Source organism: Gadus macrocephalus, chromosome 6 (assembly GCF_031168955.1).
Source record: "Gadus macrocephalus chromosome 6, ASM3116895v1".
Classification (NCBI taxonomy): domain Eukaryota; kingdom Metazoa; phylum Chordata; class Actinopteri; order Gadiformes; family Gadidae; genus Gadus; species Gadus macrocephalus.
This window is the reverse complement of record NC_082387.1, coordinates 12,626,864-12,644,250: the sequence shown is the minus strand read 5'-3', so window position 1 is coordinate 12,644,250 and position 17,387 is coordinate 12,626,864. Positions and strand designations below refer to the sequence as shown.

The window sequence follows — 17,387 nt, the reverse complement described above, 5'->3', positions numbered from 1 at the left end:
GATGCTCTGTGGCGTGGTTAACAGGAGTTAAAAAAAGAAAACGGGAGGGGGGAGGTTAGGACCAACTCTACCAGAGTTTAAGAGGTTAAGAGTGGCCAGCAAATTACGGAGTGGAGTTCGATCACCTCGGTGGAGCGAGAGCCTGATCAATTCCGGTATCAACTCGAGCAATAAATTGGGTGGGACTAGGGTGTGTCTATGAAACTGTCTATGAATGTGCGTGTGCATTATACCATTATTTATTAAAGTATAATAGTATACATGTATAATCTATATGCATTAATCAATTTAATAAATCGCATGGAACATTTCTTTTATTATTGTAAAAGTCCTTTGGAGGCTTTCTGACAATCATAAAAACAAAATACTGTGAACATAAAATTCAAACCGTAAAACATTATCTATAGGAACCAAGGAATTTGTACTCTAAAATAACGTTTTCAGCATGTAACAGAGTCTGTTGATTAGTCTGGGTTTCCAAGCAATATATTGTATTTTGGATGTTCTTATAGAGCATATTAGTAATGTCAGCAATACACCTTTGCATATAAACACATGGTCAATCTCTGAGAAACATCCAGAGGTTCACACAAACTCACAGAACACATATGCACGATATCACAAGAAAACTTGTGAAATATAGCGATGCCCATATTTCACAAATTAGAGATAAAACAAGCTATTGGGGGAGGGCAACCAGTGATAGTCAGTAGTCGAAGGTTTCCTTTATTCCTCTGATTCAGCAGGATCAAAGAGGTAAAGTTGCCCACTGCCCAATGTAATGATGGCTTCATAGGGAGTGCATTGTCCACCTCAAAAAGAACGTCATATGTTTTGACATTGCTACATATAGACACATACATATTGAAAATAAAATAAAAAATTGGGGGGAAAAAACGCAGGAGACATTAAAGGAGATCTTATAAATAATCAATTCGACAGATGAAACTCTATTCTAGTTTGATTCGCTTGAGTGGATGAAAGCAGTGAGCACCCCCTGTAGGCCCCATCGCGTACTACCACTCAATAGGACGGCACCAGCGTCACATCTGGTCAGTGGAGAACTGTATTCAGAACTACAGAACTGCCGACAGAGCGGTCAAAAAAAAGTAAAATGATGGAGGAGGAAGTCTGATTTTACCAGGAAGGAATGTAAACCCCACTGAAGCGGTTAGAGATTTTATACCGGGCGAGAGACAGATAGAATGAGGAAGAAGTAATGTTAACCAATACTACTGGTCTCTCGGTCTCTCTATTGGTGAACAATTAAACATCACAACAGACGTTGCGTCCCTACTTGTTCTGTGGAAGAACACGTGTTTGTAATGTTTATCTGAAACAGAATCGGCTCCATTAACTTTGTCTTACTAGAAGAATGGAAATATTTTACGTAATAGAGTTTGGGCCAAAAGCTACATGGCCTGCCGTGTCCCCAAGGAATTTAAAGGTTTTCTAACAGCTAACTGCTAGAAGTGATCCCCCTGCACTCTTAAGTATTGAGGGTGAACCCTGAAATGTTGAAAGACCATCTTGATACACCCCCTTCTCCGTCTTTTTAGTGGTTCGGTCTAGTGGTTGACAGAGCACCAAGGCCTCTATGTCCGGACCTGGAACTTTCCGGCCTTGGTCATGTACTTGATGCCTTTGAAAGGTTTGTACTTCTCGCCGTACATGTCCAACCGATTCACCTTCAGTCCTGAAAAATAAATAAATAAAATAATACAATGAAATAAGTTTATATATTTTATTATCTGAAATATCAAATGGATATCATTATTCATAATTATCTTAGCATATCATGTATAAATACTTAATTAACAATTGCTATTTGTTTGAAAGAGGTGCCATTTTGATCTTGTAATTTATCATTTGATGAGCCTGGCGACACCTAGTGGCATTTACATATAACAGCACCCTTACGTGACAGCCAGGCGTCTGTGTAGGAGAAAAGGTACTAATACTATTATAGATTATTACTATATTACTACTTTTCCTGTACCTACTAGAAAGTAATAGTGTGTACGTGTGCACGTGCAAGCGTGCGCGTGTGTGTACCTGAGATGGCCATCTGCTGGATCTTGAACTGGATGTTGATGCTGGGGTTCTCGTCTGGTTTGGAGGCCCCAGCCTGCAGGCTCATGGAGCCCTTGAGGCTGGGCAGCTTCTGGGGGTTGATCTTCCCGACGTCCCACGTCAACATCTGGAAGGCAGGGACACGCATGAGAGAGTTGGCTTTCTCAAACTCACTGTACACACAGCACATAACAAACATTGTTACAATTCCAAGATTGGTGACCATGGTTGAATTCTGAGACGGACAAAATGATATCTATATAGCACCCTTGTAAACACTCTGGTATAGATTGTATTACATATTTAGGGCTGTCAAACGATGATAACCCTGATATGCCCATAGAAATACATTCTCTTGGCAAGACATTTCAAAATCACACTAAAAATAAATAAATAAAGAGAACATGCGTTAATGCGTCAGTTTTAATGAATCTAATTAGAGTAAGATCTTATTGACGCGTTATTTTTGCGCACATTTTAAACAGCCCTATTTATATAACCTCATTTTTGGTTAGATGTTTCATTCACTTTTCACCTCATAGGCACGATCACCCCAAGGTATGATTACATCACCCAACCCGTTAGCGTGCTTATGGCAAAAGTAACCCATGGTAAAGGCAGGGGAGGCAAGGTGTACGTTACCATGGTTACGGGCTGAGAGAGGGGAGGGGGGGTTTACGGTGTACGTTACCTTGGTGACCGGGTCGAAGGTGTAGGTCCCCTGGGAGGCGCTGAGGTTGGCGTTGAGCACTCCGCGGGGCAGCTGGCTGCTGACCAGCACGGCCTCCACCCCCTTGCCCATGGTCTGCTTGGGCCCCAGCGTCAGGTCGAAGCGGCCCTGCGAGCTGCCCTCCCGGAACGTGATGTTGTGCTTCACGTACACTGGGATGGCCACCAGACTGCAACCCCCGTCGACACACAGACACACAATACAGAAACTGGTTAAACATAAAGGTCTTAGCATGGGGCGGCCCCAGTGGCCCTCGTGGCGTTAATGCCACGCTCGGTGCCATACCAGATGAGCTGGACATTTGAACTAACAGTAAGACTGCTGGGAGAGTGCCGCGGAGGCTTCCCTGACTACACCTCTTACTGTGGGAGGGCGGTGAATATGCCCTGATTCTGCCTGTATAGTAGGAAATCTACTGCAATTTAATAGCCAACGTTACTTTGTTACTTTTGAAGGAATCACATTGAGAAGACTAAATACAAGATCAATACAAACTGGGTCACGAACTATACAATGACACACAAAGTAACCTATTTAACTCTAATTCAAAACACAACAGAACCGCTGAACTCATCTATTTGTATCTCAGTAATCTCCTAGTGAACTATATGGGTACAAGCTAAGCTAAAACAAAGCTCCAACTACAATAGAGATGGAAACCAGTACCTTCGATAGCCTACTGGATAGCCACTATATGAAGACAATAAGGAGGAGAGGAGGAAAGTGTGATTAAATGATGAGACAAGTGGTGCAAGTTAGACGGACAGAGAGAGACAAGGAGGAGAGAGGGAGGACGAGAGGGAGAAATTGAAAAAGAGAGGGCTGAGCAAGAGATAAAAAATTGGAAGTGAGAGAATTGATTAAGAAGGAAGGAGAGAGAATAAGGCTGAAAGTGGGGGATACAGAGAGAAATAGACCGAAAGAAAGATTAAGAGAACGTGAGTAACACAATGAGTAGGACAAAATCATAAGACAAAAAGGTAGAATAACAGAAAAAGGGAGAACGCATAAGAGATGAGAGAGAGACTGACTTTTGGGAGCTGACGTGGTAGGAGAGGAGCCGGAAGTTTCCGTCCGGAGGGATAAAGGAGAGAATCCTCTCCGCCTCCCAGCGCTTGAACCGCACGCACGGGTGGAAGCTCACGTCATCCAGCAGCCGGGGATTCTGGGCAAAGTATACACAACCACTTAGGGGAGGCGGATAGCAGCTTGACAGTAGAACGGGATGCAGTTGGAAGGGAAAACACCTGATAATTAAAGTAAGGCCTGAACTGTCCCCACGAGAGTCATGAATCACAGTAACTTTTTGTCTTATATTTTTTTGACACACCTGCATGTTAAATTACTTGAATAGATAGGTAATGTTAGTAGGTAGGTTAAGTTTGTTATTATTTTAGGTTTACAGGGGACAAAAAAAAAAGGTCTAAAAGGCCCATACTGGTAAATGTAAATGAGTTATTATAGGATATTACGCTACGTGTTGCTATTCTACGCGAAGCAATTCTACGCAAAGTTCTCATGCTCAGCGCAGCTCATGGGTTAGAGACGCACCATGAAGGAGAGGGTGAGGTCGGGCATGCCGGTGAGTTTGACACACGCGTCGATCACTCCCTGGATCTCTGCCGTTATGGTCGAGCCTGAAAGGGGACATCGAGAAGAGGGGAGACAATAAGATACCATAAGACGGATGCATCCAAATTGCAACCATGATGTTTTACACTTAAAACTGGTAATGTACTATTACGATAATGGCATTTATACTGGTCATGTGGTGCTACGGTACTACTTGAATAGAAAAAAAATAATAATAACAATCGACCCAAGAGTAACGTGATACTAGAAATACCAGGCGTGTAAAAAAACAGATAGTAGCAGGTGCCATCACACCTGTGCCATCAGTATTAGGGACATATGCTGATGTAAGAAAATAGCGCTCAATAAGGAGAACCTGGTCTGTTGATTGTTCCATCAAGCCAAACACTAAACCAGAATGAAATCAGTGTGTGCGACATACAAATCATTGAACCTACTCAATCATTGAACCTGGTTTTACATTGGCTATGGCGCTTTACAGAAACAGCAGTACCTGATTTATCGATGATGACGTCGATCTCCTCCACCACGTCAAAGTACGCCTCGTTGTTGGTGTATTTAACACCCGTCCGTCGCCACGGCACCACCGACAGCTGGCCCGTCGGCAGCTGTTCCCCGACGTTGGTGCTGCCTGCCAACAGGTGGGCACGAAACCAGGGTTCCAATGAACAAATATTAAAGGTGACATATTATACCACCAGGTTTGAGTGTGATTAGTTATTACAAGATGTGTGATTAATCATTACAAGATGTTTTGAACTATCACCACAAGTGGGCGTGTCCACCTAGATAAGTGACGGATAGATGAGCAACGTTTGCTACAGTCCATTGGGTAGGCAGGAAGACTGATCTATCCACCACACATCTAGGTGGACACGCCCACTTATGATATCAGAAGAGGCTGATTTTCAAAACGGCTTGTAACGGCTAATCACACTCAAGCCTGGTGGTATAATATGTCACTTTTAAACGGAAACAACAAACAGCTAAAGTGTTTACCATCTGAAGCATAACCTGTGAAGGGGAAGGGTGGGGGGGTCCCTGTAATGTGGTTGACCAAAGCTTGGGGGGGGGGGGGGGGGGGGGGGGGGGTACCTGTGATGGTGTTGACCATGGTACGGAGGATGGTAGGGGGCTTGATGAGCTCCTTGAGGATGTTAGACTCGGTGGCTAGGGGGAAGCCGTTGTCCAGCATCTCCTCCAACAGCTCGTACACCACCACCACGTTGTCTTTGATGGCGGCCTCTGTGCACACGCCAAAGTAGTCCTGTGGACACGGTCACAGCGGGACAGGATGAGAGGGGACAGGCGGGTCTCCGCGGTTGTTTCATATGTGTACAAAAGAAAAGCATGTCAGGCAGTCAAAGCAGGGTAGCGGAGAGCAAATAGAGATGGGTGGGGCTGGATGGGTGCCTGGATCATGTGGTATTAACGTCAATGCTGCACCGAAACATCCTCACTCGTACAACTGTTGTGGGGCGGCCACAACCTGTGATGATTTGCAACCTAAAATACACCTCAAACCTAACGGTGGCGGATATTTGGATATTGCAGGAGAAGAGTTTAAGTATTCGATGGTCAGACACATAGGTCGACAGTTAGATTAAGTGGTCTTACGGCTTCATCCACCTTTGAGAACCTAGCGAACAAACAGAGGGGAAGGAGGGCTAGGGGATACGATACTGAAATCCATCAAATCGAAAGAAGCAGAAAAGCAAAGGGAGGACGAACATCAAATTGAGAAACAGTGCCCGTACCTGGAACGTGTCTACCACCCTGTGCAGGAACTCGATGACGAACAGCGGCGGAACCTCGCTCTGGATGACGGCCACAAAGTAGATCCTGTGGCGGAGAACGCTGATGAGGTAGTGGTGTGGCGTGGGAATGACTGGTGGGACATTCTCCGGCTCGGTGGCCCGCTCCTGGGCCTCGAAGAAGTAGTCGCACACGGAGCGACTGACCACACTCTTCCAGTGTTTCTCCAGGAAGATGTCCCCGGAGGAGTTCACCAGGAACAGGCTGTGGATCATTGTGACTGGATGGCTGGATAACAAGAACCACAACAGAATATTACAGTTTGGTAAATAGGTTAGACACTCAACCCAAAGAGACGTACTGTTAAGCCGGATACTTGTCATTAAGGGTAATCTTGCTTAAGGATGTCTGGGCGTAGGCTTCAGTCTAACCCAAGTGCCTTTTAACTGGGAGTAGAACGCGCTAGCAACTACAGTACTGACTCAAGAACAGCACTGAGAACAAATTGGTAATGTCAATGTAATAGAATGTATTGCTAGTAAATTTCTCGACTACCTCTGCTATAAGGATGAAATACACATACAACAGAACTCTGAGTGTTGGGTAGGCTCCATACTGTCACTACCATGCTTCATGGCCATCACCTTGCTCACATGATTCTGACCTGGGGCGAGGGGCTTCTCTTCCAGGCCTGAATCATCCATTCCCGCAGGTTACCAGTAGCCAAGTTGGCTTTGGCGTACGGATATGTGCATATTGTCCACAAGATACTAATGTTTTGTATAACATAGACAAATATTGACCTACATTAAGTTTCCAAGGAACTATTCGTGACTTTTGAGGATGGGAAAGGAGACACCGGCTTCTTCATTAAATATGCGACTGGGCTATCAGGTTCGGTCCTGATGAAGGCGACCTGAACACCCGAGAGCTGCCATTCCAACAAGCATCCCTTAATGAAATATTTTCGTTGGCTATCCGTTTCATAAGCCCAAGCCAGGCAAGGACAACATACATCCAACATCAAACCCAGTGCATTATGAGATCCCTCCCCCTCTATCCTCACGGTGGTCTTGTGACAGCCCAAAGCCCGGCCGTACATGATGGGAGGGAACGGTAGACAACATTACAAAATGCCTACAAATGAGACAAATGGTATTCTTATGTTATACAAATGACGAGTCACTCACCGTAGACAAATGCAGAACGTTCGTCTCGCCCTTTCCCTTAATTCAACGAAAAACTAGAAGCCGTCGTTCCGATTGCTTCTGGGTGGAGCAAATCGTGTTTTGAGGCGGACCCTAAAGGGAGCCAATCACATGATGAGAACCGGGGAACAGCCCGCCTTTTAAATGTGATTGGACATTAATACGGAAGCAGATGAGTCGTTGAGTTTAGGATTAATCTCTGATTGGTTACCTAGGATATACACCAATAAAGGCAGCTCCTGGGTATGTTTGTCTGACATTTTGTATCGTGTATCCGATTTCATATTGTGCCGTGCTGGGTTATGCATAAATTATGACACAAGATTACGTTGTTGGCTGGACTTGAAATAAGCATTTCAAGTTTTGGTTCAGCCAAATTAATGACCATTTTATTGACCTAGTCCCCCTTTTCACCACCGCGCTCAGAACAAGACATTTGCCAAAATGATCTAGAACTAAACATTGTATACCTAATGCTGATAGGAGAATGTGTTTCAGCTGTAGTAGGGCTTATCTAAATAAGTCTAAATACAAACAAAATGGTAAATGCATTAATGAATTACCTGTAGTGCCTCACTGCAATACTCCTTTGAATGACTGCTTGGGATGAGCCGCATCATTAGGCATGAGGCTTATCTTCAGCTCCAGGGTTTCTTGTAGACTACGAGCCTGACTTCATTCATGCACCTGCATGCCTGCCAACGTGAGATCCAAGATATGATATCCTGCAATAATGAGGCCTACGACAAATCCAGATTCAAAATGTACTTACGGTAATTTGATTTAAACACAATTTTTGGTAAATGATTCGCGCCTGAGATTTTGATTCCTTTATACCGGTAATAAGAAACTTTATTATGTAGGCTAGCGACCCAGGTTTTATGGACCCTGAACCTTTAGTCTCGCGGGCGGGCAACACTCACAACCAAGAAAATTAGAAAGTTCCCTGAAACATGAATGGCTCAACATAATTTATTTTCATTTTATGTTAAAATGTACAGAGTTCTTTGAAAGTACTTGCTAAGAAAGAAAGAAAGAAAAAAAAACGATTAAATGGAAGTACATACAGGGACAGAAATCATCGATAGGCGGCGTATCAGAGCGCATAGCGCCGACTTCCCCGCTGGCTCCGCCATCGCTCCTCTCGTCATTTGAACGCTCCTCTCGCTTAGCTTACAATGCACCATGAACAATACAAAGGATACAAAAAGGGGAATCAATATAAACAAACAGAAATATACTGAGCTCATTTTTACATGCCTCTTAAATGTAAGGAATTCATCTTATACACAAAGTAAAAAAAATAAAGGAACAAATAAACAAAAAAACACTAAACCTTTAGATATTTGTTTTTTCCTCGTTCAAAATAGCATTAATATACTACACAAAGATAGAAAATCTAGAGATGCGATGGAATGAAGAGGTTAAAGGCATCTTAAAGTTACTAAAAGTGAGTGGTAATTTTTTTTGTTTTGAATTTCTTAGTAATTGTTACCCAAGAGTCGAGCTAAAAAATATGTTTTTTTTCCTGAAACAGAAGTGGAAAAAAAAATGACAGTACCAATATCAATGTCAGAATTTCCTTTTTATATTATAGAAAAAACAATTTCTCTACAACAGGTTTTCTAAAGTCAAAAAGAGTCAGCTTGTGTCATAAAAGAAAGCTGCCCAGTCTGATAAAATTCAGAGAGAAACGAACCAAACAAACCAAAATGATAATAATAACAAAATAAAAGTACAGAACAGAACCAACACACAAAAATATGAAACATCAGGTCTGAAAACAAAACCATCCAAAATAATCCTCTTTTGACTTTGAATACCGGAACCGCGGAGCCGAAGGGGTGATGTTCTCCACCGACTCGTTTTGAATGCCATAACAAACAGGACCTCATCGCAGTCTCAACCCTCCATCTCCGTGTGTGAGCGCAAGTGGAATGGCTCGGCAGTCGGCGATCTTGCTGTTGAAGGCCATTGTGTCGCAAATAAGGAGTGCAGACTTTTACAAAAAAGTATTTCCTACAAAGGTTAAACAGTTGAAATGGAATATCCGCCGTTTGATCTGCAGTCTCTAAGCTGCTTGGGAGAGCAAGGGGGGGCTGTGTATACATATCTGTCAGTGGAAAGTGTGATAAGAGGCCCAGTTGAATTTTACACCCACAAGCACTGGCCACCAGAGGGCGCCTGCGTGCCCCGTCCGGCGCAGTTGTGCTGTTGTACTGGGAAGTATAAGGATATTTACATCTAGAGACAGAGAGCAGCAGTGCAAATGTTTTTAAAAAAAAAAAAAAAAGAGATGCTACACCTTCCACCTGACCAAAAACGGGATCCGCCTTTTCTACCCTCCACCAGAAACTAATTGACGCCATTGGTCTGAGCAGACCGGTTCCTGTGTCGGGTTCCTCTTCCTCGTCACGAAGGTGGGTGACCATTCCAGAATGCCACATGTATAAAGACCAAAGCGTATGAGAGGTCAGACTTACAAGTAATTTACATTAAAGGTCAACGACAAAAGAAAAGAAACAAAAAGCAACATGATGTAAAAAAATAAAACTAAGTTCCAACTACGATGTCTCATTGTCCCTTTTTGAAGGTAAGGCTTCCTATGTCAATTAAAAGATTGTGTGCATGGCTGAACCATCGCTCAGTTGAACCATTTATCGAATGTATCACTTTTCGTATTTTTTCTTCAGAAGCCAGGTCCTCTTGAGGAGCGTGTCGGGGTCTCGCCCCGCGCGTTCCCCCCAGTGAGAGGAAGTGGTCGTCAGCACCCTGGGGTTCGACCGCATGATGGACCCGTGTCCGGAGAGGAAGTGGTCGCCATGTCCAGAGGGGGGTGGGCCATGCCCAGACAAAGGGTCCATGTACGTACAGATACATACACACCAACAAACATACACACACACACGCATATCTCACTCACACACAAACACGCAACCCCCCCTCACCCTCACTCCCAACACTGCAGGTGGTCAACCCATACACAGTCAGTCGGATGGGAGGGGGCAGGGCTCTAGGAGTCCTACTGAAGTGGAACCAATGACCACGTAGAAGAAAAAAAAACAGGAATCTCTTCCTGCCTCTCTCTCTCTCTCTCTCTCTCTCTCTCGCTCTCTCTCTCGGCCTTTGGGTGCGGCCTATGAAGAGGATGACTGGGCGTAAATGGACAGCACAGCGGGGGTGTCAGGTCAACCCCCCACCACCACCACCCCCCCTTGCTCATCTGCTCATGTACGGCGACTGCTTCGGGACCCCGGCGTAGCTGTGGTGCGAGGGGCCGGTGTACATCATGTTGCCGTGGTGATTGGGCTGCATGGGCTGCTGGGGGTACCCCTGGCCGCCCATCATGCCCATCTGCATCTGCATGGGGTACTGCGCCGGCTGGTTCATGTAGGGCGGGTTGCCGTGGTAGCCGCTGTTCATCATGGGCTGCGGCATGCGGTAGCCGGCGGCCGACATGGCGTTGAGCGGCGTCATGTTCATGGAGTTGTAGGCGCCCGGCGTGGGCATGAGGTTGGACATCATGCCGCGCTGCACGGCCAGGGTGCGCGGCGTGCCCTGCATGCTCACCGCGCCCGAGCTGCGGCCGTACAGCTGCTGCTGGTGCGGCGCCGGCGCCAGCTGCTGCGTGGCCTTGGAGCGGATGGCGATGTGGCCCTTCACCGCTGCCATCTGCCCCTGCAGCCGCTGGCTGTGGCTGGGCGGCGCCAGGCCCAGGTTGCCCGGCGCCATGTTGCACTGGAGCTGCAGCGAGCCCAGGTTCATGGAGCCCGACGACAGGTTGGCCGCCGTGCCCATGGAGGGCTGCCCGCCCTGGGAGTGCGGCGAGGGCGCCAGCCCCGGGTTGGAGAGGGACACGCTGGTGGCGTAGGAGGTGACGGAGGCCGCGTGCGAGTAGGGCATGGGTAGGTGGGGGTCCACGATGCCGTTGGTGAGCTGCTGCAGCTTGGCCAGGCTATAGGTGGCCGAGGGCTGGGCGTAGCCCCCGGCGCTGAAGTCCGGCCCCATGCGCTCGTAGAGGCTGCGGCCGCCGCCGCCGCCCTCGGGGATCTCCATGATCATGGGCGTGGAGGCGAAGCCGTTTCCCATGCTGCACTGGGACAGCGCCTGCTGCTGCTGCTGCTGCTGTTGCTGTTGCTGCTGCTGTTGTTGCTGCTGTTGTTGCTGTTGTTGCTGCTGTTGTTGTTGCTGTTGCTGTTGTTGTTGTTGTTGCTGCTGCTGGGAAGGCGTGGGAGCTGAGGGCTGGGAGTTGGCCTGTTGCTGGGAGACCTTCTTCTGCTGCTGGTTGGTGCTGGGCGGCCGTTCGATCACCACGCAGTTCTGCGGCGACTTGATGCCGCAGCCGGGGGTGACGGAGCGCGGCGGCTGGGGCCCGGCGTTGGAGCCGGCCTGCTGGACGAGCCCACAGCCGGAGGGGGTGAGGCCCGGCGTGGGGACGAAGGAGCAGCTGCCGCCCTGGGAGGCAGAGGAGGGCGTGGCCGAGCCTGAGGAAGACGAGGCCGCCGACGAAGAGGCGGCGGCCGCGGCCGCGGCGGCGGCGGACATGCCCGCCCCGTTCCCAGCGCCCCCCATGGTGGAGTCGTAGCTGCTGGGGTTGTCGTAGTTCTCCGTGGTGCTCTCGATGCTGCCCAGGTCGCTGAAGCCGCTGTCCACCACCTGCTGGGAGTGGTCCGAGACAGACGGCACGTCCATCATGGGCGACGTCTCCATGCTCTGCTGCGAGGGCGCCGACAGCGAGCCGGGGTGCTCGGGGGTGATCTGGGCGTAGCTTCCTCCGCCGCCACTGCCCCCGGTGGGGCCGGGCGTGCCGCCCCTGGGGCCCGCGGACCCCGCGTCCATCAGTCCCGGTGTCAGGCCGGGGCTGTTGACGGAGCGCGCCGACTGGCCGGGCGGGGCCAGCGGCGGGGGGTTGGGCAGGGGGCTGCTGTGCTGCGAGGCGCCGCACTCCTCCACCAGGGCGAGCGCCGCCTCGTCCTCGGGCTCCCCGGCGTGGCTGTAGCTCTGCAGGGTGCGGCAGGCGGCCAGCGTCTCCTCGCAGTCCTGGTAGGCGCCGTGGTGCGGCGGGGGCTCCGTCTCCTCGTCCTGGGCCTCGCCCTGCGTCAGGGACTGCACCGCCTGCACCGTCTCCAGGTCCAGCTCGTTGGAGTGGTGGCCGTGGTGGGCGTGGTGGGCGTGCTGCTGCTGGTGGTGGTGCTGGTGCGAGTGGTGGTGGTGGTGGTGGTGCGGCTGGTGGTGCGGGGGCCCCAGCTCCTCCTTGAACTCAGGGTGCTGGTGGTGGGGGGCGTGGGGGGGCTCCATCAGCAGGGTGACCGCCTTGTCCTCTGGGTGCAGCGGCGGGAGCTCCGGGGCCTCGGCCGCCACCGGGATGCCGGTGACCGTCTCCACGGCGGCCGCCTCCTCCTGCTCCCGCTGCCGCCGCTCCTCCTGCTGGGGGTCCGGCGCCGGGGCCGGGGCCGGCGGCCGGCCCTTGGCCTCCTGGGGCTCCTCCTCGGCCTCTTCCTCCTCATCGTCCTCCTCCTCTTCCTCCTGCTTGCTGACAAACTCCCGTGGGGCGCGGTGCTCCGTGTCTAAAAAAGCCTCCCCGCCCTGGGGCTCCTCCTTGACGGGCGGAGAGCTGGCTCGGGACGCCGGCTCCTCGTCCTCCTCGTCCTCTTCCTCGTCCTCCTCGGACTCCTGGCTCTTCCTCTTCTTGATGCTGCTGCTGATGACGTTGTTGTTGTTGTTGTTGATGCTGCTGCTGCTCTTGTCCTCCAGGTGGCCGTCGCCTTCGTCGTCCGCGTCGTGGTCCTCGCTCCGCCGGCTCCCGGAGCCCGGCATGGCGGTGGGGCGCCTGTTGGCGCACTCGTCCTCATCCTCCCTCTCCTCCTCCTCTTCGTCCGCCTCCTCCTCCTCCTCCTCCTCCCTGTTCTGGGGCCGTGGCGGCGGCGCCCTGGGCCCCGGGGCGCAGGGGACGGGGGCGGAGGCCGGGGACAGCATGGGGCGGGACGGCGGGCGGCTGGGCTTCTCCTCCTCCCAGCGCCTCAGCGACTCCTCCTCTTCCTCGTCGTCCTCGTCCTCGTCGTCATCGTCCTCCTCCGGCTCGGAGACAGGGGCGGGCTTGGGGGGCGGCGGCGGCGGCGGCGGGGGCTGTTGCCGCAGGGCGGGGTTCTTGGGCGGCCGGCCCCTCCTCTTGGGGATCTTCTGCTCCACGGGCTGGGGCAGGAAGTCGTCGTCCTCGTCCGAGTCCCTCTGCCGCAGCCGGCCGGCGGGGGCGGCGGCGCCCGGGCCGGGCCGGTAGGGCACCGGCTGCAGGCGGCCCAGCTGCCGCTCTGCCTCCTCCTGGGCCCGCTGCAGGTACCAGCTGCGGGGCTTGCGGCCGGGCTTCATCTTGATCTTGGGCGGCTGAGGGGCCCCGGCTCGGGCCTCTGCGGCCAGCCGCTGGTTGGGCCCGCTGCCCGGGGGGCGGCCGGGCCCCCGCTTCTTCCAGTGCAGGGGCTTGCGGCTCTTGCCTTTGGGCCAGCCCTTCTTCTTCTTGATGGGGACCTCCGGGTCGTGGGGCAGGGTCTCCGGGTGGCCCGACGCGGGGGCGCCCATGGGTTTCAGCGAGGGCCTCAACTCTGGAACGAGAAACCAGACGCTCTGTTAGAAACCCATTAATAAAAAGGTCATGCAGTCGCCGGTCAAATCCCGAGATGTATCGATGTTGTATTATTGTTAAATCTTCACCGAGCGTGGCTGCCAATGGCTGGTGGCCATCAATCACGGCCTATTCTTATTCTCAACACATCGTATATTCCCCCCTGGCCGGACGGCTCGACAGATTTACATCAATAACCCAAGATGTAAACATCCATTCAAGTATTTTCAGAGGACACTAGCTATTAAAAAAAAACACGGACAACTATGAAATAATCACTTTTGACACCCACACACCTGCACCCCCCCCCCCCCCAACACACACACACACAGAGACCCACACCCCCAACAGACAGACACACCAACACCCACACCCAAACAAACCCCCACCCAGACGCGTACCGTCGTCCTCAGACTCGGAGAGGTTGGCGCGCCGGCTGCGCTTCAGGGCGGGCTCCGAGAGCCGCATGGCGGAGCGGGCGGGGGGGTAGCGGCGGAGCGGGTGTCCCAGCGAGGTCTCCTCCTCCAGCCGGGGCATGGGCCGCTCCGAGTCCGAGTCCACGAAGGGCTCGTCCAGCACCTCGGTGGTCTCCGAGATGGTCTCCGTGACGACGCTGCTGTGGGGGTGGCTCTGCCGGCGTATCCGCCGCTTTCTCAGCGGCTTCTGGGCGAGACGGGGGGAGAAGGAGAGGCGGGGGGTTTCTTTACACACGTGCCGTTATTGCAGCGCCTGCGGGTTTAGCGGTTCGTTATTTCCTAATTTTAAAATCGATTGGGGGCGGCGCGTTCATAGACATTACTGACAATTGCAGGGGAAAATCAAGCGTACACGCTCGCGCTCGTCGTCGGTAATGGCTTCATATGACATGCGTGAACATGCAGGCTCCGATCAAAGTGGTTCAGGCTAAGCACCAGAGCGGGGCCAGCCTATGGGTACTATTCCTCCCTCTCCTCCCCTCACCTTGCACTTCAGCCCCAGGGCGGGCTTAGAGAGGACGGGCGGGGAGCTGGTCCTCCGGTCCTCGTCGTCCTCCTCATCCTCCTCATCGTCTTCCTCTTCGTCGTCGTCCTCCTCGCTGCTCTCGCTGAAGCAGGTCTTCCTGCCGGGCAGCTCCGAGAGCCGGGGCCCCAGGGGCAGCTGGGGCAGGCCCTCGTCTTCCTCGTCGTCGTCGTCGTCATCGTCGTCGGGGAGCTCCACTCTGAGCCGCGGCTTGGGGCCCCTCTTTTTCCTGGGCGGGCGCCCTCGGCGCGGCGGCGTGGCCGAGGGGTGGCGCCCGGCGGCCAGGGGGTGGGATGAGGACGACAAGTTCTCCAGGGAGAAGAGGGAGGGCGGGCCGGAGGAGAAGCCCGGCCCCGTCCTCCGCGCCTCCCGCAGCTCCTCCTCTTCCTCCTCCTCCTCGTCGTCCTCATCCATCAGCGGCGGCGGCGGCGGCCGGTTCTTTGGGGGGCGACCGACCCGGGGCCGGTCCTTCGCCTTCCCCCAGGGCCAGTTCTTGGGGGGCCGTCCCCGCGGGCGACGCTCCCCGTTGGCCGGGGGCGGCGGGCGGGACTCGGGCCCGGCGGGGGGCGGTGGGCAGCGGACCGGGGAGCGGATCGGGGAGCGGGCAGGGGAGCTGTGGTTCATGGGAAACCCCGGGAAACACTTCCTCTCCTCCTCCTCCTCCTCTTCGTCCTCCTCGTCCCCACCTCGCTCCTGGTGGATGTGCCAGGAGAGAGGAGAGATCTTGTGGCTGGGCTTCACCTGAGGAACACACACACACACACACACGACACTTTGGGTCAGATTCTGCTTATGTCAAAGGCTCTCTTGCGATTGGCTGATATTCCACTGCGAGTCACAATACAAACTGCTTGGCTCCACCCTGACACTTCCGGTATGTTCTTATTTTGATGTACATCTAAGGGTTTCTAAATGGTATTCATGACCCCAGTATGATTTTAATACCCATAACGATTTTCAGAAAAGTTCTGCAACACAAACAATGTCAAAATGCGGATTCAGGATTCACGTCATCCAAGTTCAAGTGAAAAACGTTAATGAAAACCATCGGCGAATCTCTAATCCGTCTCCCGTGAAGACGAGTGGGGTTACCTCCTCGCGGGCCTCCTCCTCCACCTCGTCGTCGTCGTCGCGGTCCTCCCCCTCGCCGTCCGACACCACCGTGTTGGTGACCACCACGGGCGTCCAGCGCAGGCACTCGGGGTCCACGTCCAGCGGCCGCGGGCGGGCCTTCAGCCGGCTGATGTGGCTGGACACCAGCTTCTCCCGCCTCACCAGCACCAGCCTGGGGGACGCACACAGAGACCAGTTTAAACACCCTTTTTCAGCACCACACCTTAATAAGGCTCAGTTATGGTTCCACCGTGATGAGACGCAAAGCAAGGGGGTGGACGGACACATTGTGTCCTTGCGGAGCCTCCTTGCGTCCACCGCGAGGACCAGACGTGCGCCGCCTCAAACATTGTAACCTTGCGTCGAGGCGACGCAGCAGCAAGTGCTGTGATTGTTCAGCTGAGGTAACCCGACACAGAACCAAAACAGATTCACGCTAAGCCTTGAGCCATAGCAACCGCAGGGGCTGAAGGCTGTTGGCTGCCCCAGCAGTCTGATGGCCCATAAAGAAGCAACCCTGGGAGGAGTACAGTTACCGTACGGCGGGGGAACCCATCAGCGTCTAGGAGAGGAGATTCATTTGGGCTGCTTGTTAGTGCTTGTTTGAGCACCGTTTTTATAGCCCATAGGAACCCTGAGGATGATGAACACACTTTGCCATTCATCCAGCGTGCCAACGAGGACATTGGCATCGTCACAGCCTTGTAAACATCATTCATTTTTTTTTTAAACGTAACGTTTGAACCGTACAATTCATTATACTACTGCTACTTTGTCATTCAGCGGGCACCTTCATCCCACGCGACTTAGCCATTCAAATATATTCACAAGCCCCAAGGACGCCTACAGGCAGACTGCAGACCGGGGGATTCAACCGCACGAGTCCATAGGGTGACGTTGGCAGACGCTGGGAGCAGCTCATCATGAATGGACTGCTCAAGGCTCCGCTCTCTCTCTCTCCCTCTCTCTCTCTCTCTCTCTTACCGGTCTCCGCGCTGCTCCAGCATGGTGAGGTTCTGCAGGGTGGCCGTGATGTCCTGCGGGCAGATGCCCGTCAGCTTGCTCAACTGCCGGATGCTGAGTTGCCGGTCGCGCACCTCGTGGAGACACTCCAGCACCACGCTGTGCCAGTAGGCCATGTAGGACAGCCGGCCCAGGTCGGACAGGGGCTTCTCTGGAGAGCCCGGCTGGCCCTCGCGCTTGGACAGCAGGTAGCCTGTGGAGGAGGAGGGGGGGAAGGGGGTTAGAGAGATGTAGCAGCCACCCTAACCAGTACTCTGTCCTTGGTATTATCACAACA

General features: G+C 52.4%; 2 protein-coding genes across 3 annotated transcripts in view; both read right to left on the bottom strand.

Annotated features, from left to right (window-relative positions):
- Positions 1-296: 296 nt before the first annotated feature.
- Positions 297-7,940, bottom strand: ap3m2 (adaptor related protein complex 3 subunit mu 2). Its single transcript, XM_060054188.1, has 10 exons — positions 7,923-7,940; positions 7,342-7,452; positions 6,154-6,439; positions 5,492-5,663; positions 4,890-5,027; positions 4,355-4,440; positions 3,835-3,968; positions 2,765-2,972; positions 2,056-2,200; positions 297-1,696 (listed from the first exon to the last, which is right to left on the bottom strand). Exons 3-10 carry the CDS (start codon positions 6,424-6,426, stop codon positions 1,596-1,598), a joined length of 1,257 nt encoding a protein of 418 aa, XP_059910171.1. The 5' UTR covers positions 6,427-6,439; positions 7,342-7,452; positions 7,923-7,940; the 3' UTR covers positions 297-1,595.
- Positions 7,941-8,315: 375 nt separating this feature from the next.
- Positions 8,316-17,387, bottom strand: part of kat6a (K(lysine) acetyltransferase 6A) — a 31,580-nt gene continuing 22,508 nt past the window's right edge. For both annotated transcript variants that reach the window (XM_060054179.1, XM_060054181.1), the window contains exons 13-17: positions 17,072-17,303; positions 16,067-16,259; positions 14,936-15,715; positions 14,377-14,638; positions 8,316-13,955 (exon numbers count right to left, since the gene is read on the bottom strand). In XM_060054179.1, coding sequence (XP_059910162.1) covers positions 10,579-13,955; positions 14,377-14,638; positions 14,936-15,715; positions 16,067-16,259; positions 17,072-17,303 — 4,844 coding nt within the window. In that variant the 3' untranslated portion in view covers positions 8,316-10,578. The remainder of the gene's footprint in view (positions 13,956-14,376; positions 14,639-14,935; positions 15,716-16,066; positions 16,260-17,071; positions 17,304-17,387) is intronic.